The sequence below is a fragment of the Gopherus evgoodei genome, unplaced genomic scaffold (assembly GCF_007399415.2).
Source record: "Gopherus evgoodei ecotype Sinaloan lineage unplaced genomic scaffold, rGopEvg1_v1.p scaffold_149_arrow_ctg1, whole genome shotgun sequence".
NCBI lineage: Eukaryota > Metazoa > Chordata > Testudines > Testudinidae > Gopherus > Gopherus evgoodei.
Genome location: NW_022059812.1, coordinates 5,107 through 29,678, shown reverse-complemented (window position 1 = coordinate 29,678; position 24,572 = coordinate 5,107). Strand labels below are relative to the sequence as shown.

The 24,572-nt window shown below is 49.6% G+C and overlaps 1 protein-coding gene across 4 annotated transcripts in view; it reads right to left on the bottom strand.

The window, feature by feature from the left end:
• The window catches only part of LOC115639910 (class I histocompatibility antigen, F10 alpha chain-like), a 42,049-nt gene extending 21,242 nt beyond the window's left edge, over positions 1–20,807 (bottom strand). For 3 of the 4 annotated variants that reach the window (XM_030542837.1, XM_030542836.1, XM_030542838.1), the window contains exons 1-4: positions 20,719–20,807; positions 16,868–17,131; positions 2,986–3,261; positions 1,086–1,361 (exon numbers count right to left, since the gene is read on the bottom strand). In XM_030542837.1, the coding sequence (XP_030398697.1) occupies positions 1,086–1,361; positions 2,986–3,261; positions 16,868–17,131; positions 20,719–20,779 (877 nt within the window). In that variant the 5' untranslated portion in view covers positions 20,780–20,807. The remainder of the gene's footprint in view (positions 1–1,085; positions 1,362–2,985; positions 3,262–16,867; positions 17,132–20,718) is intronic. The other variant, XM_030542839.1, reaches the window with a different exon arrangement.
• Between the last annotated feature and the right edge of the window lie 3,765 nt (positions 20,808–24,572).

The window sequence follows — 24,572 nt, the reverse complement described above, 5'->3', positions numbered from 1 at the left end:
TCATTAATCAGCTTCTCCTGTTGTCTGAAAGAGCCACATAATAATACAGCAAAAAGAAAAATCCTTCTAAGAGAATAGGGAAATGTGGTTTATGACAAAAATTGGCAGGGGACGTGGTAGCAGCATTATGATGTGAAACCATCTGCTGACTAGATTTCCAGTGCAGGCTGCCCTTTCAGAAATTGTTTGCACTTCCAAAGGCTGCATTTTTGCACATCTCAATTAACCAAGCAAAAAGACTGCTGGAAGGCAGCTTCATGTATAATAAATTCTTCCTCGACTTCCTTCTGCTAGGGGCATCGGAGACTCTCCCCCCTGATGCAGGGCTCTAAGCTGCCTCCTCGCTCCATTTCAAGGCCATACCCTCCCTTCCAGCATCACTGCACACAGAAACAAGCTGCTCCCAACATTAAACCTCTCTCTCTGGCCACATGGACAAGAATGAAGGGCCCATAGAGCCATGTTTCTGAGAACCTGCTGGATCATAGGAAGGGGATTCGAGAGGTCATCTACTCCCGTCCCCTGCACTCATGGCAGGACCACGAGTGCATGAAGTTGAGACCGGATTGCAAGCTGAAGCAAGACCAATTCTGTCTGGAAATAAGGGGCAGATTTAAGCTTCCCCTGGGATGTGGTAAATTCTCCATCCCTTGGAGACTTTACATCTGGAATGGACATCTCTTTCTGAAGGATCAGAACTAGTTTGCCCTCACATGGCCAGACTGGATGCTGGGGTCCCTGGTGAGATTCTCCCCTGCCCTGGGCTATGCAGGAGCTCAGATCAGATGATTAGAATGGTCCCTTCAGGTCTTAACGTCTCATTGTTAATCCTCTCCCTTCAGAGACATTGTATTGCTGGGATGCATCCAACAGCCCCCGAGGCAGCAAACTGGAGAGCAAGACAGCCCCAGGCACTGTGGGTACCAACTCTAGCACAAGAACTTGACTGCAGAGGGACAGGGCCTCAGACACCCTCAGGAAATTCTAGCTTCAGCCTATATATCCGAATGAGAATTTTTCAGGCGTTAAGTTTAACGGATTCCCCCTCTCCCACTGGAAAACAGACAAACACACAAACTCCTTACCCCAGGAGACAGAGAGTGGCTCTAACAGGCTTTCATGCTCCATGTGACATGAATAATGGGCTTTGATCTTGGGATCAATCTCCATTGTCACCCAGGTCTGGTAGGTCCCATCCCCACTGGGTAGGATGCCTTCAGAGTAGGTCTCCTGCTGTCTGCTTTCCTCATTTTTCAGCCAGGTCACGGTGATGTCCCGGGGATAGAACCCACTGACCTTACAGGAGAGGGTGGTGAGGCCATCATGAGATGACCTGTCACTCACTCTAGCTGTTGGGCGCACTGGGAAAAAGAAGAAACTGAAGTTAGTTGTTTTCAAGCTCTAATTCAGGCAGCCTTTGCTGGAGCTTTGCAGCATGAAATTCTGAGACCCCAGCAGTGCGAGAGGATGAGAGTCCATGAGACGGAATCTCTCTGATGGGAGAGAACCGTGTTAGAGGATTTCTGTGCCAAATTCACGGCATCAGTAACAGTGAATCCTAAATCCAGTCCCTGACCTGGACTCTGCTCCCAACCACAGTAACACAAGTACCTTGAAAGGCTTCACTAAGCTCCAGATACAGGGGTCAGTCACATGCTAGGTTTGGGCCCATCTCCTCTCAGCCTCTGGCCAGAGAGCAAAAAATGGACTGGATAAACTGACCACTTAGAGATGGAAGGGCCCATTTAACAAAAAGTGACACACAGAGCTAAATTGCCCCTCAAACTAGCTAATATTAATTGGCTAATTTCTTGTAGGTTGTTACCAAATCTATTTACCCAATATTATGGATTTCAAAAGAATTTACCCTTATGTTGAAAAATAAGTTTCCCAGACCCTTGGCACTGAAATAAACATTACACTGTTGTGTACGTTTTTTTCTTCTTGCCATTTGTAAAGATGGCAAAGGTCAAGATACTGTTCTGCTGAGATTTCTGAGAGAAATAAGCAACTAGTATGTTGCAAAAATTTGAGTACAAATTTCAAGTAACCTTGAACAGCAAGCGCAAGCTGTTTGGGAAGGGAAAAATTAGGGTGTGCAATGATGCTAACTAATTTGGGAATTGTGTGTTCATGGTAACAGACAGGTACATAGACAGGTAATAGTGAGTTAACATTTTGAAGCAGACTGCGCTGCAACTGTCCTCTGAGTCGGAACGTTAAAGCATTTAACCTTTTCCCTTTCTATGTTTGTGCTGATTAATCTTTAACTAAAAAGCTTTGGTAATAAATCTGAGTGTGATTATCTGATGTCTTATTCATAAAAGAATCAAGTAACAAGAAAGAAAGCGTTGCAGCAAAGGTAGGTCTTGAGGGCGGAAACTTTAAGGACAAGATGAGCCTTCTTCCAGATTAGTATGTGGAGGGCAATTCCACATGTAGGGGATGGCATGGAAGAAAGCACACAGATGACTATGAGAGAAGTTTGGACAAAGAAGCGACAAGAACAAAACTATCGTCATTGGTGGGACATGGGCTGGGGTTAACACAACAAATATGATGGTACGGAAAGTGAACGAGGAAGAATTGCATGATGAATGAAGGTGGTGTCCATAGAAGTGGTGGCACTTTCATAATTAAGCAAAATGCAATATGCAAATACAAAATTAAGCTCTAAAATGCACATGCATAGGCAGATTGCCTTGATAACTACTGTGTCACACCAGGGGAAGAGGTAGAATCTGCACTGCAAATCTGGGTTCATTTGGTCAGCTTCTCTACAGTGAATTGCTTTTAACATTTTCAATTTCTTATTTGGTTTTCCAGCAGAGCTGGGGGGGGGGGAAGAAGTTGTTTCCCCACCCATCCCTGGTGCACAGTTAGCTGGATGAACCCTTACCTCCCTGCTCCATTTTGGAACTAGGGTTGGGGAATGGAGGTGTACCTAGAAGTAACCTCCTGGGTGGGGCTTGTCCCCCGTCTTACCTTTCCTCTGCAGAGTCTCCCTCCCGTACTCTAGAGAACTCCTTAGCCAGGGAATACATTCCTCCTCCAGGTAATGTTTCCACCGCTGGTTGTCAAATACTTCAGCATCCCATCTTCTTTTGGTGATCTGAGCCCCAATATCTGCTGCTACCCAAGTCATGGTCTCCTTATCGAAGGCAAGAAAGTCTCGTTCGTTATATGAATCCTGGTAAAACCCCCAAGTGGTGTTGTCTTCCTGGAGATCACAGCCAAGTATCATCTGGATAATGTGAAAGCCTGAAACACAGCTGAGGGTCAGCAGCAGGCTCTCTATGAGAATCTCACCAAGTGGGTCCTCCCTTTGCTACTGGACCCTCCCTCCCCTGAGAAATGGGGTTCACACTTACGCTGTTGGGTCCTACGCCCTCCCAGCTCCTTTCAGGAGGAAACAGTTATAATAATGGGGTTCAGATTTTTTTGGATGTATAGCTATGGATTTCTTCACCAAGTAGCTGAAGAACCAACAAGAGGCGATCTCATTTTAGATTTGGTTTTGGTGAGTAGTCAGGACCTCATAGAAGAAATGGTTGTTAAGGACAACCATGGTTCCAGTGATCATGAGCTAATTCAGTTCAAACTAGATGGAAGGATAAACAAAAATAGATCTGGGACTAGGGTTTTTGATTTCAAAAGGGTAAACTTTAAAGAATTAAGGAAATTAGTTAGGGAAGTGGATTGGACTGAAGAACGTGTGGATCTAAAGGTGGAGGATGCCTGGAATTACTTCAAGTCAAAGTTGCAGAAACTATCAGAAGCCTGTATCTCAAAAAAGGGGAAAAAAATCATAGGCAGGAGTTATAGACCAAGCTGGATGAGCAAGCATCTCAGAGAGGTGATTAAGAAAAAGCAGAAAGCATACAAGGGGTGGAAGATGGGAAGGATTAGCAAGAAAAAACTACCTTATTGAGGTCAAACCATGTAAGGATAAAGTGAGAAAGGCCAAAAGCCATGTAGAGTTGGAGCTTGCAAAGGGAATTAAAACCCATAGTAAAAGGTTCTATATCCATATCAATAAGAAGAAAACAAAGAAAGAAGAAGTGGGACCGCTAAACACTGAGGACGGAATGGAAGTTAAGGATAATCTAGGCATGGCCCAATATCTAAACAAATACTTTGCCTCAGTCTTTAATGAGGCTAATGAGAAACTTAGGGATAATGGTAGCATGATAAATGGGAATGAGGATATGGAGGTAGATATTACCACATCCGAGGTACAAACCAAACTTGAACATCTTAATGGGACAAAATCGGAGGACCCAGACAATCTTCATCCAAGATTATTAAAGGAACTGGAACATGAAATTGCAAGCCCATTAGCAAGAAGTTTTAATGAATCAGTAAACTCAGAGGTACCGTACAACTGGAGAATTGCTAACATAGTTCCTATTTTTAAGAAAGAGAAAAAAAAGTGATCCGAAAACTATAGGCCTGCTAGTTTGACATCTGTAGGATGTAAGGTCTTGGAAAAATTTTTGAAGGACAAAGCAGTTAAGGACACTGAGGTCAATGGTAATTGGGACAAAATGCAACATGGTTTTACAACAGGTAGATCGTGCCAAACCAACCTGATCTCCTTCTTTGAGAAGGTAACAGATTTTTTAGACAAAGGAAACACAGTGGATCTAATTTATCTCAATTTCAGTAAGGGATCTGACACGGTTCCACATGGGGAATTATTAGTTAAATTGGAAAAGATGGGGATCAATATGAAAACTAAAAGGTGGATAAGGAGTTGGTTAAAGGGGAGACTACAACGGGTCGTAATGAAAGGTGAACTGTCAGGCTGGAAGGAGGTTACTAGTGGAGTTCCTCAGGGATATGTTTTGGGACCAAGCTTATTTAATCTTTTTACTACTGATCTTGGCACAAAAAGTGGGAACGTGCTAATAAAGTTTGCAGATGACACAAATCTGGGAGGTACTGCTAACACAGAGAAGGGCCAGATATCCTACTGGAAGAACTGGATGACCTTGTAAACTGAAGTAATAGTAATAGGATGAAATGTAATAGTGAAAAGTACAAGGCCATGCATTTAGGGATTAATAACAAGAATTTTAGTCATAAATTAGGGACACATTAGCTGGAAGTTATGGAGGAGGAGAAGGACCTCGGAGTATTGGTTGACTATGAGCTGCCAATGTGATACGGCTGTGAAAAAAGCTAATGCGGTCTTAGGATGCATCAGGTGAGTTATTTCCAGTAGAGATAAGGAGGTGTTAGTACCGTTATATAAGGCGCTGGTGAGACCCCATCTGGAATACTGTGTGCAGTTCTGGTCTCCCATGTTTAAGAAGGATGAATTCAAACTGGAACAGGTTCAGAGACGGGCTACTAGGATGATCCAAGGAATGGAAGACCTGTCTTATGAAAGGAGACTCAAAGAGCCTGGCTTGTTTAGCCTAACCAAAAGAAGGTTGAGGGGGGATACGATTGCTCTCTATAAATATATCAGAGGGATAAGTATTAGGAAGGGAGAGAAATCACTTAAGCTTAGTACCAATGCGGACACAAGAACAAATGGATATAAACTGGCCACTAGGAAGTTTTGACTTCAAATTAGACGAAGGTTTCTAACCACTAGAGGAGTGAAGTTCTGGAACAGCTTTCCAAGTGGAGTAATTGGGGCAAAAGACATATCTGGCTTTAAGACTAAGCTTGATAAATAAGTTTATGAAGGAGATGGTATGATGGGATAGCCTAATTTTGGCAATTAATTTGGCAACTGATCTTTAATTATCAGCAGGTAAGTATGCCCAGTGGTCTGTGATGGGATGTTACATGGGATGGGTTCTGAGTTACTACAGAGACTTCTTTCCTGAGTGCTGGTGGGGGGGTCTTTCCCACTTGCTCAGGGTTAACTGATCGCCATATTTGGGGTCGGGAAAGAATTTTCCTCCAGGGCAGATTGGCAGAGGCCCTGGAGGTTTTTCGCCTTCCTCTGCAGCATGGGGCACGGCTCACCTATGGGAGGATTCTCTGCAGCTTGAAGTCTTCAACCCACAATTTGAGGACTTCAGTAACTCACACATAGGTTAGGGGCTTGTTACTGAAGTGGATGGGTGAGATTCTGTGGCCTGCATTGTGCAGGAGGTCAGACTAGATGATAATTGTCCCTTCTGACCTTAAAGTCTATGAGTAACCCAAACCCGCAGGGGGCGCCCTCTCCGTCTGTGGGGTCTTTGTATACTAAAGACCCCCCGCCCCCCACTGCAGAGAGTTCACAACCTTCTAGGAGTACCTTATTGTGGCTTGTTCTTGTATGCTCCCTGAAGGGGGTGCAGGGCGGCACAATCGTAAAGAGAGCACTCCGGATACTGCTGGGGTCTATCCCCTCCAGCTCTCTGAGGATCCCACTTCTGGTAGTCAAGATCATATTAGAGAAGAGAGAGTGCAAAGAGTCTGTATGCCACTCTCTCCTGCTTTGGTTGTATTAATTTTGCAGGGTCCCAAAGGTCACTTGGTCCCCCACCTCCTCCATTCACAGTACCTCCATGTCCCTGTGGAGAGGAGGTACAGTCTGTCCCCCACACTAGCCTCTGCTCTGGTGTAAATAACCTCACAGAATCCTTGTTTCCCTGCTCCATCTTCCCAGTGCCCCCAACTCAATCGAGGAACAGCAAAGAACCGACTTTGGATGCTTGGCCTCTTTTTCATATGGCCACTGTCTCAAGGTGATTCCCTGAAAGGATCAGGCCATTGACAGACCATAGTTCAGCTGGCTGCTATTTTCCTCCAGCCAGGCTAATTGTCACAACAACGGCCCCCATCTCGCACACAATCAAGAGCAGATTCAGTTAATACAGCCACCCCTGGGCTGACAGGAAGCAGAGAGGGAGACAGGAGGGAGGGGGATGGGGACAGGAAAGAGAATTTAGAGGAGAGGGAGGGATGCTGTGGTGAACAGAGAACACTGTGGGCATCACGAGGAAGACTGAAATGTGTGGGGAACAGATCAGACTCCTAGCTTGGCAAACGGGGCAGAATGTGGGGGCACAAAACCCACACAAGGCCCGAAATATTTTCACCCCTCCCCCACCCTGCATTAGATACACTGATGTAAATGTCTAGATTTTCAGCGATTACTAGTGATTTTGGGTGCCCAACTGAGACCTTTTAAAGGGGCCTGATCAGAAAGTGGGAGCACCTGCCTGTGAATATCAGACACCCAAATACCACTAATCACTTCTGGAAAAATATAGGCCAAGGGATTAAAATACAATTTGTTGTCAAAGCCATAGGTGAGAGCCAAGCCCACTAAGGTGTGTCCCTGAACTATGCCACAGATTTGGACAAAAACCAGATACTAACATTCCTGTAACGGTTGTTCTTAGAGATGTGTTGCACACAGCCATTCTACGCTAGGTATGTGAGCCCTGCACACAGTCACCAGAAATTTTTCCTTCAATGATACTCCTCACGCTGGCTCTAGCACCCTCCAGTGCAGCGCTCTCATGTCACAATACAAGGGGACCAGTCGACCCCACGGGCAAGAAGGAACAGAGAAGGTGCAACTCCAACAGAGGAGTAGGACGGTGGCTCGTGGAATGGACGTGTGCAACCCGTCTCAAAGAACAACAGTTATAGAAAGGTTAGCAACCATTTTTTCTTCAACTGCTTGCACACGTCCATTTCATGTTCAGTGACTCCCAAGCAGTACCATAAAAGGTGGGCTCTGAGTTCATGGACATATGGATTACAATACTGCCCAACCAAACCCAGTGTCATTTCCAGCTTGCTAGGTGAAGGCGTAAAGAAAAAGTATGTACTGGTGCCCAAGTCACAGCTCTGCAAATGTCCTTGGATTGGGCCTGGGCCATGAACACCACTGAGGAAGCTTGTGCTCTCACAGAACAGGCCATCAGGAAGGCAGGTGGTGAGACACCTGCCTGCTCGTAGCACATGTGAATGCACAATGTAATCCAAGATGGAATTCTCTGAGCCTTTCATCCTATCAGCTACTGCTACAAAGAGCTGTGTGGATCTACAGATAGACTTTCTATACTGTCCTTTCTATAATATAGAACACTAGGACACACTGCCTATCATCCACAGTGTATGGAGATGTCATTCCTCCTTATTCTTCTGTGGCTTCAGGAAGAAAATGGACAAGAAAATAGCCTGATTACTATGAAACTGAGAGACTACCTTTGGGAGAAACATGGGGTGGGGCGACATTGTGCCTTGTCATTAAAGAACACTGTACATGGAGGTTTTGACATAAGAGCTCTAATCCCCGAGACCCTCCTGACTGAGGTAATTGCTACCGGAAAGCCGACCTTCCAGGAATGGTACAACAGCGGGCACAATGCCAGTGGCTCAAAGGGTGGCCCCATGAGTTCTGACAGTACCAGGTGTAAGTCCCCCAGGGGGGTGAGTTCCCAGATTTGCGGGTACAGCCTTTCAAAGTCCTTGAGGAAGTGAATGGACATTTCATGTGAAAAAACTGATCAACCAACCAGCAGGGGGTAGAATGTGCAGATCACGGCTAGGTGTGCCTTAACAGATGAAAATCACTAGACCTGGCTGTTCCCAGACTGTTCTGGAGTATCTGCTTCATCTGAGAGATGACTCAGCAGGTGAGAGGCAGGGGTGCCAGAACAGGGGGATCAAGGGGCCATGGCCTTGCCATTTTAGCAGCAGGTGGGGGAGGGGCACAAAGCCTCAGGAGAAGAGGTGGGGGGGGCATCAGGGGAAGCGGCAGAGTCAGTTTCAGCACCAGTGGCTCCCCACTCATAGGGAGGTTAGACTGGATAGACCAAATGGAGAAACACTTCCACTTGGTGAGATAAGTAGCTCTGGTAGATGGTTTCCTACTGCCTAGCAAGACCTAGCAGAGCTGCTCCGAATAGGCCAGTTCAACAGGTTTAACCGCAGAGCTGTCAGGAAGACAGAGCATTTGGCCGTGATCTTGGAAGATCAGGTCCGGAAGGAGAGGGAACAGCACTGGAGCTGCTACTGACAGGTCTAGAAATAAGCCAAACTAGTGGTGATGTGGCCAGGCTCAGGCTATGAAAATAACCTTCATCCTTGACCTTCAGCAAGACCTTGTGCTCAAAAGGAATGGAGAGAAAGGTGCAGAACAGATATTTTCTCCAAGGGAGTAAGTCCGGGTTGCAGTCACACAGACAGCAGAACTGTTGACACTTCCTGTTCTATCTGGTTATGAACAGGTCTAAGAGGGGAGCACCCCACCACTGGAAAATGATCCTTGCTATGTCATTCGCGGTGAGAAGAGCTGATCTGCCAGCTCGTTCTGGGCTCCCAAAAAGTAAGAAGCTTCAAAGTGGATCAAGTGCTTTATGCAGAACTCCCACAAGCAAATGGCCTCCTGACACGGGGGGATAAGAGCAGGTCGCTCTCTGCCTTTTGATGTAAAACATGGCTGCCATATTGTCTCTAAGAACTTGCACCATCTTAATTGCAATGTGGGGTAACGACACCTGACGTGCTAGGCGGGCCGCTCTGATGTTTATCTGTAGCAAGAGTTCCTGCTAGGACCCCTGACTTTGTGTCCTGAGGTGCCCGAGATGCGCCCCCAACCAAGCTTGGATGCATCTAACATTATGGATACCGAGGGTTGGGGCCTGACTAAGGGAATGGCCAAGCCTACCAACCAGGGATCTGTCCACTAGTCAAAGGAGGCGAGGACTGGGACAGGCACTGTGAGCAACGAGTCCAAATGATGGCTGTTTGGCCGGTACACTGAGGCCAGCCAAGCATGAAGGGGTCTGTGGTGCAACCTCACATATCACACCACATATATGCATGATGCCATGTGACCCAACAGCCTGAGTGGGCCTTGACCTGTGATGAAAGTGACTGGAAGTGGGCTTCTGGGAGGAATGCCCTGGCCTGGGTAGAATCAAGCACCACTCTGATAAACTCTAGCCTCTGAGCCGGGAGGACTCAGGACTTCTGCTCCTTTATCAGCAGGCCCAGTGCTCGAAAGGCTGCTTGGACAAGGTGGATACTAGCTTTCACCTGGGACTTGGACTGCCCCTTGACCAGCCAGTCATTGAGGTACGGATACACCTGCAACCCTCACCTTCTCAGGAAGGCTGCCACGACTGCCATGCATTACATAAAGACCCATTTAGCTGCTGACAGGCTGAATGGGAGAAAGGCAAACTGGAAATGAATCTGGTTCACAATGATCACAAGAAACCTTCTGTGGCCTCGGAAAATGGAGATGTGGAAATAGGCATCTTTCAAATCGAGAGTGGCGTACCCATCCCCTGGATCCAGGGAAGGAATGATGGAGGCCAGGGAGACCATGTGGAACTTCAACCTTCTGAGGTAACAGCTGAGGCGTTGCAGATCTAGAATGGGTCAGAGATGCCCTCTGGCCTTCGGGATTAGGAAATAACAGGAGTAAAACCCTCTCTCTCTTAAGCTCCGAGGCACTTCTTCCACGGCTCCTACCCAGAGAAGACCTTGTACCTTCTGGGCTAAAAGTTGCTCATGAGAAGGTTCCCTGAAGAAGGACGGGATTGGGGAGTAGGAGGGAAGCATGGAAATAAAATGAAGCTTATAACCGTCCTCCACTGTACTCAGCACCCAATGGTCTGTGGTGAAAAGGGACCTGCTGAGCTGAAGCTGGAGAGATGGTCCAAAACCAAAAAAGTGGCGCAGGATCCGCTATGGGAACTGGTGTAATGCCCTCAGGTGCCCCATCAATAGTTCTTCTTGGAGCCCCAAGTATCCGTGAGGGCCAGGCAGTGAGGCAGATGGGGTGGCTGTCTGTGCATATAACTTCTGTTCTGCTTTTTGAACAGGTCCTGACAAGGCGGTAGGCCTGGGAAGTGGGCAGGCTGTTGGGGCTTCAAATGTTTCCTTGAAGGCACTGGGGCAGAGAGATTCAAGGACTTGAGGCTGGAGGCCTTCAGGCTTTGCAGTTTGGCATCTGTTTGCTCTGAAAAGAGCCAAGTCCCTTCAATGGAAGGTCTTGAAGAGAATGCTGGACCTCTGCCTGTAGGCCAGAGGACTGAAACCAGTAGACTCTTTGCACGGCCACTGCTGATGCCATAGCCTCGCTGTGAGAGATTTATGTTACTAATCAACCTGAGGCATTAGGTGATCAGGCTGAGGCCGCAGGATTGTTAGGGGAGGAGATGAAGGAGCACACTAAATGACTAAATTTTAAAACTTTATTAATAAAATAACAGCAGTGAGTGCTGGGTGCTCCCCATGTTACTTAGGGGAAAAAAGAAAGCATTAGTGCCCGCGCCCTAACCCACTTTCATACTTACACTCGCACAACCCATGGCTGGCCAAGCCTGAGTGTAATGTAAGAAGAAGAGAGGGAAGGGTGGATAAGAGTTCTGTCCTGTGCACAGGCCGTCCAAGGTCCACTGTTGATCTTCAACTTGCTTTGGCTTTTGGGAGGATTTTTAAGCCCTGGGTTTTTTTGAGAGGTGTTTTGTTTAGGGATCTTTATCCCCAGTGCTCTCTGTACCAGTCTAAACCTGCTTTTTGCCGTTTCCTTAGCTTTCCCAAAACACACTGGCTTCAGGGACAAAAGACTTTTTCCCCGCCACTCGCTGACCTTCGCCGTCTTACCAGTTTTTGCAGTCCCTGCAGTTCTTGTTCAGCTTAATTTTCCTTTTTCACGGCAGGTCGGGGTTGGAATTCAGGTTCCCGCCTTTTTTAGCATCAGAGAGTTTGCTTGGGCGCATTGGTCTTGGGTGGATGGAGTCAGCTTTTTATCTTTGCACCTAGCTGGATTGTTGAGTTAACCTGTTTCTCCCTTCCTCCCCCTTCAGTCTCTCGCAGCCTACAAATGAATCTTTCGCTCCACATTCACCTCTTCAACCCCTTCCAAAATCCTTTCCCCATGCATATGCCTATATAGGAGTCAGTGATATATAATGCTGGTGCCTAGTCAGGGGACCCCATGGGGGGACAATTTTACTGTGATTGGGACATTTTTATGGGGCTATTTTACTGTGACACCAGCCACCACATCCGCTGTCCAAGAGGAGTAGTGGGGGCAAAAGACATATCTGGCTTTAAGACTAAGCTTGATATGTTTATAGAAGGGATGGTATGATGGGATAGCCTAATTTTGGCAACTGATCTTTGATTATCAGCAGATAAGTATGCCCAGTGGTCTGGGATGGGATATTACATGGGATGGGATCTGAGTTACTGCAGAGAATTCTTTCCTGGGTGCTGGCTGGTGACTCTTGCCCACATACTCAGGGTTTAACTGATCGCCATATTTGGGGTCGGGAAGGAATTTTCCTCCAAGGTAGATTGGCAGAGGCCCTGGAGGTTTTTCGCCTTCCTCTGCAGTGTGGGGCATGGGTCACTTGTTAGAGGATTCTCTGCAGTTTGAGGTCTTCAAACCACAATAACTCAGACATAGGTTAGGGGTTTATCATAGAAGTGGATGGGTAAGATTCTGTGGCCTGCACTGTGCAGGAGGTCAGTCTAGATGATCACAATGGTCCCTTCTGACCTTAAAGTCTATGAGTCAAGGGTGGCTTGTAGGGAAGCCCTGGCCACCACCTTCCCTTCTTCCACCAGAGCAACAATCTCCTGCCTGGATTCATGGGGAATCAAGTCTAAATTTCAACATGAAGCGAAGTCATATCTGCACAGTAGTGCCTGTTGGAGATGTGGCGCTATAGACTATTGGTAGAATTCATTCTCCTACAAGAATGGTCTTGCTTTTTTGAGTCTTTTGACTTTGGGCTTGCCCCTTACAACCCTGGCCTTTCCTTCTCATTGCCTGCAGAGGCCACCAAGGATCCAGGAGGGGGATGGGAACATAAGCACTCCTACCCTTTGGTGGAAACATAGTACACCAGACCCTCACTAGAACGCGGGATTTGGAATCCATGCACAGTACTGCGTTAACGCAGGGACTGCGTTAAAATGAATTGCAACTAAAGTACTTAAATTTGGGATCCATGGCCGTGACCAAGTTTATAGCGCAAATTCGCATATTAGACATGCATTCTAGCAAGGGTCCAGTGTACTTTCTTTCTGCCTTCTTTGATGTGGGGGGCAGTGAGGAAAGGGTCTGCCACAGGATTTTAACTGGACCCATGATGGCCTCATTGAGAGGCAGAGCTATCTCTGATGGGGCCACCACAGCCCAGATGTTGACCAGTCTGTTGGAGGAGTTTTTAAACTACCTCCACTTTCAGATCTAAGTTCAAGGCCACCTTCTTCCATAACTCCTGGCGAATCTTGAAGTGTCCTGGGGTGTCAAAACACTCACCCCGCCTCTTCTGGCGAAGAGGAGACAGCCTGCACCAGCCTGGGATCTTCATCCTGTCTTTCTGCACCAACCAGATCCCGTAGCTCCAGGTTCTGAGAGTCGGCACCTGGCTCGGTATCATAGTCCGGGTCAGCTGCTGTTCGGTGTGACAGAGGAATCCTTCTCTCAGACGCCACTGAGTAGGAGTGTGTAGACAGAGGGCCAAGCAACGGAGGAAAACCCCAGGGGTTCCAAAAAGACCATTGTATCTGCAAGGGTCACTGCCCAGTGGGCCAGGTGCTCGGAGGAACCTCCACCCTGGGATCCACCATTGCATAGGGCTGATTGGTGAGCTACTGGTACCAGTCCCTCAGAGGGGTGCAAGAGTCAAACTCCTACTTGGATGATGAGCCATCTTGTGGGGACGAGGGGGATGTGGTACCTGTCAGCTTCAAGGGACGGTGCTGAGGATCTGCGGATTGGTGCTGAGATGAGGAAGCCTGCTTCAGCATAAACAGAGAGCAAGGGTCTTGGTACGAAACGGGAGCTCGGGGCAACATGCTCCCTTCTGCTTGCCCGTGATGCTGGCACCAACTTATGTACTGCCAGCAATGGTGGTAACGAACGTGACAGCAAGTTCCTGGCCACAACAAACACCTCCGGGATGGATGGCACTGCAACCCTGCTGGTGCCTCACTGCTCCTCTGATGCTAGCAGCTGGTTGGGTACTGGACTCAGAGTATGTGAACAGGGCGGAGTCGACGGTAAAGCCTACGGAGCAGGGGCAGAGGAGTGGCCAGATGCTGGTTGCACTCCCCTGCACTCTCTCCGATTGTCCATTCTTAGAGATGGGGAACCTCTCAGACAGCTGCTTCTTATGTTTCTTTCTTGGCACTGGCGATGGGGAATGGGGCCAGGAGTCCCATATGGACTCTCTCTGGAAGAGCTCTTCATACCAACACTGAGATGCAAGGTGCTAAGTTTGACTGGCTCAGCTCTGAAGGTTTGAGCGCTGATTCCATCAGGAGGGACTTCCGTGACATTGCACTCCATATGTTTTACGGAAATATGCTTGAATATGAATATAATGTAACTGGAATATGCTTTATGCAAAAGATCTCTTGTATGGTGTCATTAGAAAGCTTGTAAGCTACTAAGCGTGTTCATCTCATTTGTTTGCATGTATTATTTCTATGTCTGGAGTTAGGAGAATAAGATATAAACTTGTATCACTGATGTAAACATATTAAGTGGAAGCCATTAAGAGTGCTTCAGAGTCAATGAACTGTGAATGGCTCCATATACCTGCAAGCCTTCCTGCGTCCGTGAGGGACAACCCAGGAAGAATGTTGATTAGGGGTCATACAGTGATGAGACCATGTCACCTGGTAATGAAATCCATCATAAATCTGGTACTTTTCCATTTAGCAGGAGGGGTGGGGCCCCAGAGAGACAAAAGATTCCTGCCTTGTGCCAAAGCTATAAAAAGCGGTGGAGTAGGACAAACGGGGAAGCCAGTCATGAGAAAACCCCTTCTTACCACCTGAAATGGTCTGCTGGATCTAACGAAGACTGTACCAGGGAAAGGATTGGGCCCAGACTAGGAAGGATTCTAGTCTGTGAAATAAACTTATTGGAACATCTTTGAGGGTGAGATATTTCCTGTAATCAGTTACTTAATGTACTAGGTTTAGACTTGCAAGTTTGTTTTATTTTGCTTTTGTGACTTACTTTGTTCTGTCTGTCGTTACTTGAAACCACTTAAATCCTACTTTCTATACTTAATAAAATCACTTCTGTTTATTAATAAACCCAGAGTAAGTGATTAATACCTGGGGGAACAGACAGCTTTCATCTCTCTCTTATCAGTGTTATAGAGGGCAGACAATTTGTGAATTGACCCTGTATAAGCTTTATACATTGTAAAACGGATGTATTTGGGGTTCAGGATTCCAGAAAGGCTGAACACTTGGTGCTGGAAGAGTCCCTGTTAACTGAGAAGCCCCAGGGCTGAGTGAATATCAGTTTCTATGAACTGCAGAGGGGCGTGGCCCAACCTCTGGGTCTGTGCTGGAGCTGACTGGTGTGTCTAACTCAGCAAGACAGGAGTGGAGGGGCACCTATTCTGGCAGGAGGGTTGTTCTCAGTGGTATCCCAGCACATCAAGTGACAGTCTTGATGGGATTCTCTGTGACCAAACCCGTCACAACTTCAGCCTGGCCTCCCTGTCCTTTTTCTTAAATGGACTGAACTTGTGGCAGAGCTGACAGCGATATGCAATAGAAGTCCCGTCCAAGCACTTTAGACAGGAACTAGTTCTCATTGCTGTTGTCTCAGTGCTGCGAGCCAAGAGGGACTGGGGTGGGGAGGGGTGTGTTACAACAATGGGCTGGGGACACTCCTGGGTTCAGGTTAATGCAACAGGCCAGTACCACTGACACAGGAGAATCGGGGGACTGGTGAGTGAAAATCCTTGTCAGGAAGGGCAGAGCAATTACACCACAGAGACCCTCACCTGCCAGGGACAGTTCAGCAGTGCCAGGCACTGAATGCTTATGGATCATCACTGAGCTAAGTGAGACAGCACAATCAGGGGCCTGGCCAGGCGGCTACACCCCCACACACTGGGGACTGAGCAGGAAGAATGGCTCTTTCTACATCTATCGATAGTGTGCAGAGGAATCTGCCTGACCCCAGGGGCTCCAACCGGGAGAGACATGCTGAGGTTATGCCGCCAGGAGTAAGGAAGCCTGGAAATCTCTGCACGTTACAGGGGTGGATTCTCTCACTAACTTTCCAGTCCAAGTCAATGTCAGACCCTCTCTCTGTGGAGTGAAGAGCAATCTGACCTTAGATAAACTCCAGGGATGGGGTGAATGCAGCACTGCCTGCTCCTGTGACTTTACTGTGTGTCTCACAATAGCAGGTGGCTTTATTAAATCCCCAGTTCCTAGACTCATGAGATTAGGGGAGAGTCTCAGCTCTCTTTTCTTACAGCAGTAATTTCTAGTCCTTCTAGCAGCAGGGAAAACCCTGGAAATTTGTTCCCCACAGGCTCAAAACAGAGGGCAAATAAAAATAAACTCCAATATTATTCCCAAAATACTCACGACATTTAAGCCAAACTCAGGATTTTTGGGACCTGACTTATGATGTCTGAACACTTGAGGCTGTCGATATTGGGATTCCCTATCACTCGGTGTCTGGAAACTGAGACAAGATGTCTCAGAGCCCTGTTCTACCTATAGAGTCTGACAGCGTCACCGTCGGAGCCAGGAGGAACAAACTCCTCTATGCAGGAATCCCCGGCTGTGATTTTCAGGCCTGGGTGACCTCAAGGCCGGACTAGCCGGGTCTGATGGGACCTTCTGGCGTATGCACCTCTGCTGCTCTGCCTGGGAAATGACCACAGCATGACAGTACCATTTTGGAGGGTGTCAAAAATGTCTTTCACATGCACTGTCCATCCTGCAGTCCCCGCCACATCCCTCTGTCCCCCACGTTCACACTGACTCCTGTGAGAAAATGCCTCTGCGGGCCCCTCCACCACCCCCCCCCCACACACACTGATACCACCATCCCCTACTCCATCCCTGTGTCCCCATGGCCCTAGGTCGGGCCGTGTCCCACACTCACCGCCGGTCTGGTTGTAGAGCTCACGCAGGGTGTTCAGACTTGCTCTGAACCAGGCCTCCCAGCGCCGTGCCCAAAAGGTCTGATGGTCCCAGAACTCCAGGCCCTCGTTCTGCGTCATCCACGCTGCGCGGGGCTCCACCCTCTGCTTCTCGCTGCTGTATTCAAAGATGACCTGGTCATCCACGCAGCCTACATACCTGTGCCAGGGCAGTCCCGGACCGGACTGCGACACCACCGTGTGGAATATGCGCCAAGAGTGCAGGCCTGGTGGGAAAAATTGGGGTTGGGGAGGTCAGACCGGCCCCAACTCTGCCAGGGAGCCACTGGCAATACACGAGAGGTGGCCCTGGCCCTCAGGAGCACTCCTGTGGGAGGGAGACCTGCGGAATGGCCCACAGAACAGCCTGACCAAGGAGAAAGAGGTTGTGATAGGAGAAGGGGGGCAAGGATGGAGGGGGGCGTGAGGTGGAGATGGGAGGGGGACTGGAGAGCGTGAGGAGTAGGGGAGCAGACAGAGACAGTGTATTGGGTGGTACAGGGGCTGAAGGGGAGTATGAAGAATGAAAGGGGGCTCAGGAGGAACGGCAGAGCTGGAGGGGGATGTTATGGGGGAGGATGGAGCAGGAGAAGGGCTGGGGCTGTAGGAGATGCAGGACCTGAAGCTAGAACTACAAGGAGGCGGCAGGAGGAATGTGTCCAAGCTGCAGGTGGGAGCCAGGACACTAGCTGTGCACACAATTTACCATAATTTATTAAGAACATAAGAACAGCCACACTGGGTCAGATCAAAGGTCCATCTAGCCCAGTATCCTGTCTTCCAATATTGGCCTATACCTGGTGCCCCAGATGGAATGAACAGAACAGGGAACCATCAAGTGATCCACCCCATCACCCACTCCCAGCTTCTGGCAAACAGAGGCTCGGGACACTATCCCTGCCCATCCTGGCTAACAGCCATTTGATGGACCTGTCCTCCATGGACTTATCTAGTTCTTTTTTGAATTCTGTGATCATCTTGGCCTTCACAACATCCTCTGGCAAGGAGTTCCACAGGCTGACTATGCATTGTGTGAAGAAAAACTTTCCTTTGTTTTAAATCTGCTAACGGCACTTTGGGCTGTATAAGTATGGGCACTGCCAGAAAATCGAGAAACATGATTATTCCCCTTTATTCGGCATTGGTGAGGCCTCATCTGGAGTACTGTGTCCAGTTTTGGGCCCCCCACTACAAGAAGGTGGGGAAAAATTGGAAAGAGTCCAGTGGAGGGCAACAAAAATGATCCAGGGCTGGAGCACATGACCTATGAGGAGAGGCTGAGGGAACTAGGATTGTTTAGTCTGCAGAAGAGAAGAATGAGGGAGGATTTGATAGCTGCTTTCAACTACCTGAAGGGGGGTTCCAAAGAGTACGCAGCTCGGCTATTCTCAAGGGTGGCAGATGACAGAACAAGGAGCAATGATCTCAAGTTGCAGTGGGGGAGGTTTAGGTTGGATATTAGGAAGAACTATTTCACTAGGAGGGTGGCGAGGCATTGGAATAGGCTACCTAGGGAGCTGGTGGAATCTCCATCCTTAGAGATTTTAAGGCCTGGCTTGACAAAGCCCTGGCTTGGATGATTTAGTTGGTGTTGGTCCTGTTTTGAGCAGGGGATTAGACTAGATACCTTCTGAGGTCCCTTCCAACCCTGAGGCCTTGGCTACACTGGCGCTTTACAGTGCTGCAACTTTCTCGCTCAGGGGCGTGAAAAAAACACCCCCCTGAGCGCTGTAATATACGGTGCTGTAAAGTACCAGTGTAAAGAGTGCAGCAGCGCTGGGAGTGCGGCTCCAGGCACTGCAAGCTAAACCCCGTCAAGATGTGGGGTACGTGCAGCTGGTGCTGTGAAGTTTCAAGTGTAGCCATACCCTGAGATTCTATGACCCTGCAGGGCCACACTGCACTGGGGCCTAATCCTGTTTAGATCAAACCACGCCTGTTACTGAAGTGACACAAGGACACCAATTCACCTTAAACCACTTCAAACAAACCCCAAACCCTCCCCACGGCCTCACCCACCTCAGTACGGGCTCCTGAGCTACCCAGGGCCTGAGCTGCTGCCTCATCGGGAACAAGAAAGATTCGAGTCCATGTTAGGAAAAGCAGGATATGCCTTCTCCTCTCATCCCATCCCATCCTACTGGAATCCAGAAGCTCTTTATCCAGCAATTACAGGAGATCCTAACAGCACAAACGAAACAACTGTTCTCTGCTCTGCAATAGGAGCTCACACCCAAAGTAAGACCTGATTAACGCACATATCCAGGGGCTCCAAACTCTCCCCTTCCCCTGGGGCACCAACAGACCGCTAGAGACAGAGATGGGGTTCACATCCCCTCCCTAGGATGACACCTCTAAAGATGTGCTTCCACTGCAGATATAACCCATTGCCATTGCTGACTATGGGTGGAACTAGACTGGTGCTGACACAACTTAGCCATAAGTATACAAGGAGAAGCCACACTCAGGAGTTCCAGGCACTGGGCTGAAACCCAGCATGAAGAACCTTCTGGGAGCCATTAAAGGTCAGAGATCCAAGAAGCCTTTTCCCTTCAGTTCACCTTAAGCTGGGGAGGGTAATTTACTCCCTCCACTTACCATCAGCCTGAGCTCTGCACACAGGAATCCTGTCTGAAACCCCCACCTTACACTGAGACGCTGAGAATGAAACAGCTTGGGCAATGCCAACCGGGATTTCCCGGTAGCCTGGGAGCAGGGGCGGCTCTAGCCATTTCGCCGCCCCAAGCACGGCGGCACACTGCAGGGGGCGCTCTGCCGGTCGCCAGTCCCACGGCTCTGGTGGACCTCCCGTGCCTGCGGATGCTCCACCGAGCGGTGGGACCAGCGGTCCGTCCGCAGGGACACCTGCAGGAGGTCCACCGGAGCCGCCTGCCGCCCTCCCGGCGACCGGTAGAGCCCCCCCCCCGTGGCGTGCCGCTTGGCGCCTGAAGCTGCCCCTGCCTGGGAGCCTCACAGGGCTGTGTCGAGCTTGTCAGCGTGTGTGGCACCCACAGGTCGTGCTTCTAACAGTGCCGCACCCCGGGGGGGGGGGTCGTTGGCATTAGATGAAGGGGTCACAGTTCGGGTCACTGGCTCCCAGCCCCACCCCCGCATTACAGACATTGTCCCAGCAACGCCCGTGGCAGAACCCCGCCCAGTCACTGTTCGCTCACTGCTACGGGGAGCGCGGTGATTATCCGCACACCGCCGAACGCAGAGCCCAGAACTGCCCCCCGACACCCGGCTCCCCCCTCCCCGCACCCCCAGCCCGGCTCCCCCCCCCGACACCCGGCTCCCCCCTCCGGTCTCCCCCCGACACCCGGCTCCCCCCTCCCTGCACCCTCGGCCCAGCCCCCCCCCCGACACCCGGCTCCCCCCTCCCCGCACCCCTGGCACGGCTCCCCCCACCCCACACCGTCTCCCCCCCGACACCCGGCTCCCCTGGCCCGGCTCCCCCCCCCCCGACACCTGGCTCCCCCCTCCCTGCACCCCTGGCCCGGCTCCCCCCCCGACACCCGGCTCCCCCCTCCCCACACCCTGGCACGGCTCCCCCCCCGACACCCGGCTCCCCCCTCCCCACACCCTGGCCCGGCTCCCCCCCCGACACCCGGCTCCCCCCTCCCCACACCCTGGCCCGGCTCCCCCCTCCCCACACCGTCTCCCCCTCCCCGACACCCGGCTCCCTCCTCCCCGCACCCCCCGGCCCGGCTCCCCCCACCCCAACAGCCGGCGCGGCTCCCCCCCGACACCCGGCCCCCTCCCAACAGCCCCCGACACCCGGCCCGGCTCCCCCCGGTCTCAGCCCGATACTCACGCGAGTGACCCCCCCGCAGCACTACAGCCCCCAGCAGCAGCAGGCGCAGCGCCAGGCCCATCGCCGCCCCGCAACGCGGCAAGACCCGGCCCATGGACCCGCTCTCGGCCGGTCCCGGCCCACCCCCGAGAACTTCGCTGCGCGCTGCCAGCGCCCGAGTCCCGGCTATTGGCCGCGGCACCTCTGCGCTGCGGGGATTGGCTGAGAGGGGAACCTCCCGCCAATAGCTACGCGCAGACCCGTTCCGTCACCGGTGGCTGGGCAGAACCCGTCTCAGCACGTTGGGGAAGGGGAAGCGAAATCTGACCCCGCGCGCGAGGGGGTGTGGGGGGGGGTGAGAGTTGTCGCCGCGGAGAAATCAGCGTGGGGGCTTTAGCTACCGGAGCAGCGATTAGCTCCGCCCTGGTCCGCCCCCTTCTCTGTGGAGTTAGGGGTTAGCTGCAGCTAGACGTGGAGCTGGGGGTCCTGCAGCCCCTGGCTGGGCGTGGTTGGCGTTAGGGGAGGGGGTTACAGTTCGGGTCAGGGGCTTTCGGGCCCCCCCCCCCACAGTGCCCCGCAGTGACCTCCCTCAGCCTAGTCCTGAAGCCTCGCAAGGCGCCTTCCTGCAGCCCAGTCACTTGCCTGTCAGGCTAGGAGCTTTCAGCGCTGATGGATTTAACTAATTCAGCCCTTCCCCCACTCTCCCATCGTCCTGGCACTCCTACAGCATTGGGTCCCCCCGTCCCTGGCTGCTTAGAGAGGCACAAGGCGAGGAAAGTGATTTGCCAGGGAAGCAGCAAACATAGGGCTAGAACCAGGCGTCCGGGCTCCATGTCATAACCAGAGAGCTAAGGGTTAATGTCACTTTCACCTGGACAGGGTTACCAAACAGGGACCCAAACACCTGACCAGAGAACCAATCAGGAGACAAGATACTTTCAAACCTCCATGGAGGGAAACCTTTGTTTGTGGGTTTGGGGTTTGTGGTTTGTTCTCTCTGGGTCCTGGATGGGACTAGATGTGCAACCAGGTTTCTGCCAATCTCCCTGCTACAGTCTCTTAGCTATTCAGATAGTGAGTAAGTAAAGGCGGTTAGAGCCTTTTTACTTGTTGTTTCCTTTATTTGCAGATGTCTACTTGCTGGAAGTAGCTTAAATTGTGTTTCTGCTGGAGAAAGCTTCTTTCTATTCTCTGTAAGCTAGACAGACCCTGTAACATTTCATCTTGATTAGAGACAATTTTTATGTTTTGCCTTCTTTATTAAAGTTTTCCTTTTTTTTTGTTAGACTCTAATTGATTTTTTGGTTATCTTTTGTAAGACTCCAGGGAAGGGAATCTGCACTCACCAGGGAATTGGTGGGAGAAAGGAAAGGGAGGAGGGAAGAAAAACCTGCTCTCTGTGTTTATCTCTGTATCTCTCTCCGGGGAAGAAGGGAGGGGGAAGGGAACATTCCTCTCGGTGTGGTGATTCAAGGAATTGAATCACGGTGGTCTCCTAGTGTACCCAGAGCAGGAAAGAGCTGGGAGGAAGAAAGGAGGGGGAAGGGAAATGGTACATTCTCCTTTCTTGTGAGACTCTAGGAATCTGGGTCTTGGGGGTCCCCAGGGAAGGTTTTGAGGGGACCAGAGAGTATCAGGTCCTGAAATTCCTGATTGGTGGCAGCACTACAGAATCTAAGCTCGTAATTAGGCTTAGAGGACTTAGGCTAGTACCCATATCCTGGATGCTAAAGTCCAGAGTTGGGAATTATACTATGACATTTCCAGCCCACTGCTCTAAGCACAGAAGATAACAATCACTTAAACCCCTGTATTTTCCTTTCTTTTGCAAGTCACTGTGCTGTTTACATCATTTCTGGGAACTATTTTTGGTTAGTCTCCTCCTCTTGGGGGGAGAGGAGGTACCAAGGCTTTGGCATCTGTGAAGTTTGCCCCGTGATGCAGTACAGTCATTGGAGTTTGGATACTGCCCTGGGCCGGTCTCTCCTGGTCTGGGGAGCCAGGCTAATGGGAAACGTCCTCATCTGGGATGCTGTCAGAGCTGATTCCCCACTCTGGCACTTCGAGTGCAGAAAGTGGTGGTCCGCAAAGCCTCTAAAAATTAATACTGACCACTCCAGCCTTGTATTAAACTCCCAAGGTTACACATCTCCCTGGCCTTGGATTGGTAAATGCTGCCACCACCCTAGTGCAGAACCCCTTTGAGAGCCCAGGAAGGTGCACTTGGGAATTCCTTCCTGTGGGGGACTCCCAAGCTCTTTCACCCCAGCTCTGGGGAAGAGCTGAGAGAAGGAAAAGAAAAAGAAATCAGCTGTTGCCACCAGCTAACTGAAAAACATGTGCACAGACCTCTCAAGACATAGAAATCTAAGCTTGTTCTTAAAAACAGTAAATGTTATTAAATAAATACATGAAAGAAAACATACCTGGAAAATCAGGCTGTTGCTAGATATTAAAAGAGCAATTTCAAGGATTAAGCACCAAGAATGGCTTTCTTGGGGTCCAGCTTAAAGGTTACAGAAACACCTGTGTTTAGCACAGAGGAATCCACAAGCCTGAAATAAAGAGAGAAACCTGATCCCGTCTAAACTAAACATTTCCTGTTCTAGTTACATATCTGTGGTTCCAAATGACTGATTTCTAGGTATGATGCTGTTGATTTTTCAAACCTGGCCAAAGCTTTACAGCATCCCCTGCTGCTCTCTGTGTTTCTCCAGCCAAGAGAACAACAACACAGGTAAAGGGGAATTTTTTTCTCAATTTTAAAACTTTCTAGCCTTACCATTGGCACCTTTGGCCAGGTGCCAAGTCACTTCCTCTTACCTAAACATTTCAGTGAGACTTCTTCACCCTTTACAGGTAAGACAAGTAGAGAACAACTACTGAGAAGGATTCTTATAGCTAACTGACAGGCTGGGTGCCATAAGAGAGTGCTACCCCTGCTCATTTACCACCACCACCCCAAATCACAGATGGTGCTGGCCAGCTTGGTCCAGGTCGGGTCCGCACCGGCTGTGATTTCTCCCTGGAGGTTTAGGAAAACAAAGTTAATAAGATACATGCACCTCTAATTTTACTATTAAGTACATGAATTTCTAAACAGTATTTTCCACATTTCAAGGACTACGATGATGTGGAATACAAGGACAGTTTTTACCAGCTGATTCTGGGAAACCCTCCTGGGAGAGTGCATCAGCCACTTCGATAGAGGCTCCTGAAATGTGTTGTATTTCAAAATCAAAGTCTTGAAGAGCTAAATTCCTCCGATGAAGTTTCTTGTTAGTCTCTTTGACTGTGTGAAGCCACTTCAGTGCAGCTTGATCAGTCTGCAGGTGGAAATGTTGTCCCCAAATGTATGGGCATAGCTTCTCCAGAGCATACACAATGGCATTCCTTTTCTGAGACTGACTAGTGGCTTTCCCTCTCAGAAAGTTTTTTCCTGACAAACACGACAGGATGGAAGTTTTGATCTGGTCCTTCCTGCATTAAAACTGCTCCTACACAATGCTCGGACGCACCTGGGGTTACTAGGAAAGGTTGGTCAAAATCTGGGGCCCTTAATACAGGGTCAGACATAAGGGCCGCCTTAAGCTGGTTAAACGCTTTTTGACACTTCTCAGTTCACTGAATTACATTTGGCTGTTTTTTTCCTGGTTATGTCAGTCAGCAGGGTGGCAATTTTGCTGTATTGTGGTACAAATCGCCTGTAATATCAGGCCAAGCCCAAGAAGGATTGGACCTGCTTCTTTGACTTAGGGACAGGCCAATTTTGGATAGCATTCACTTTAGCCTGTAGGGGGTTAATAGTTCCTTGACCCACCTGGTGTCCAAGGTACATTACCCTGTTTAAACCTATCTGACACTTTTTAGCATTA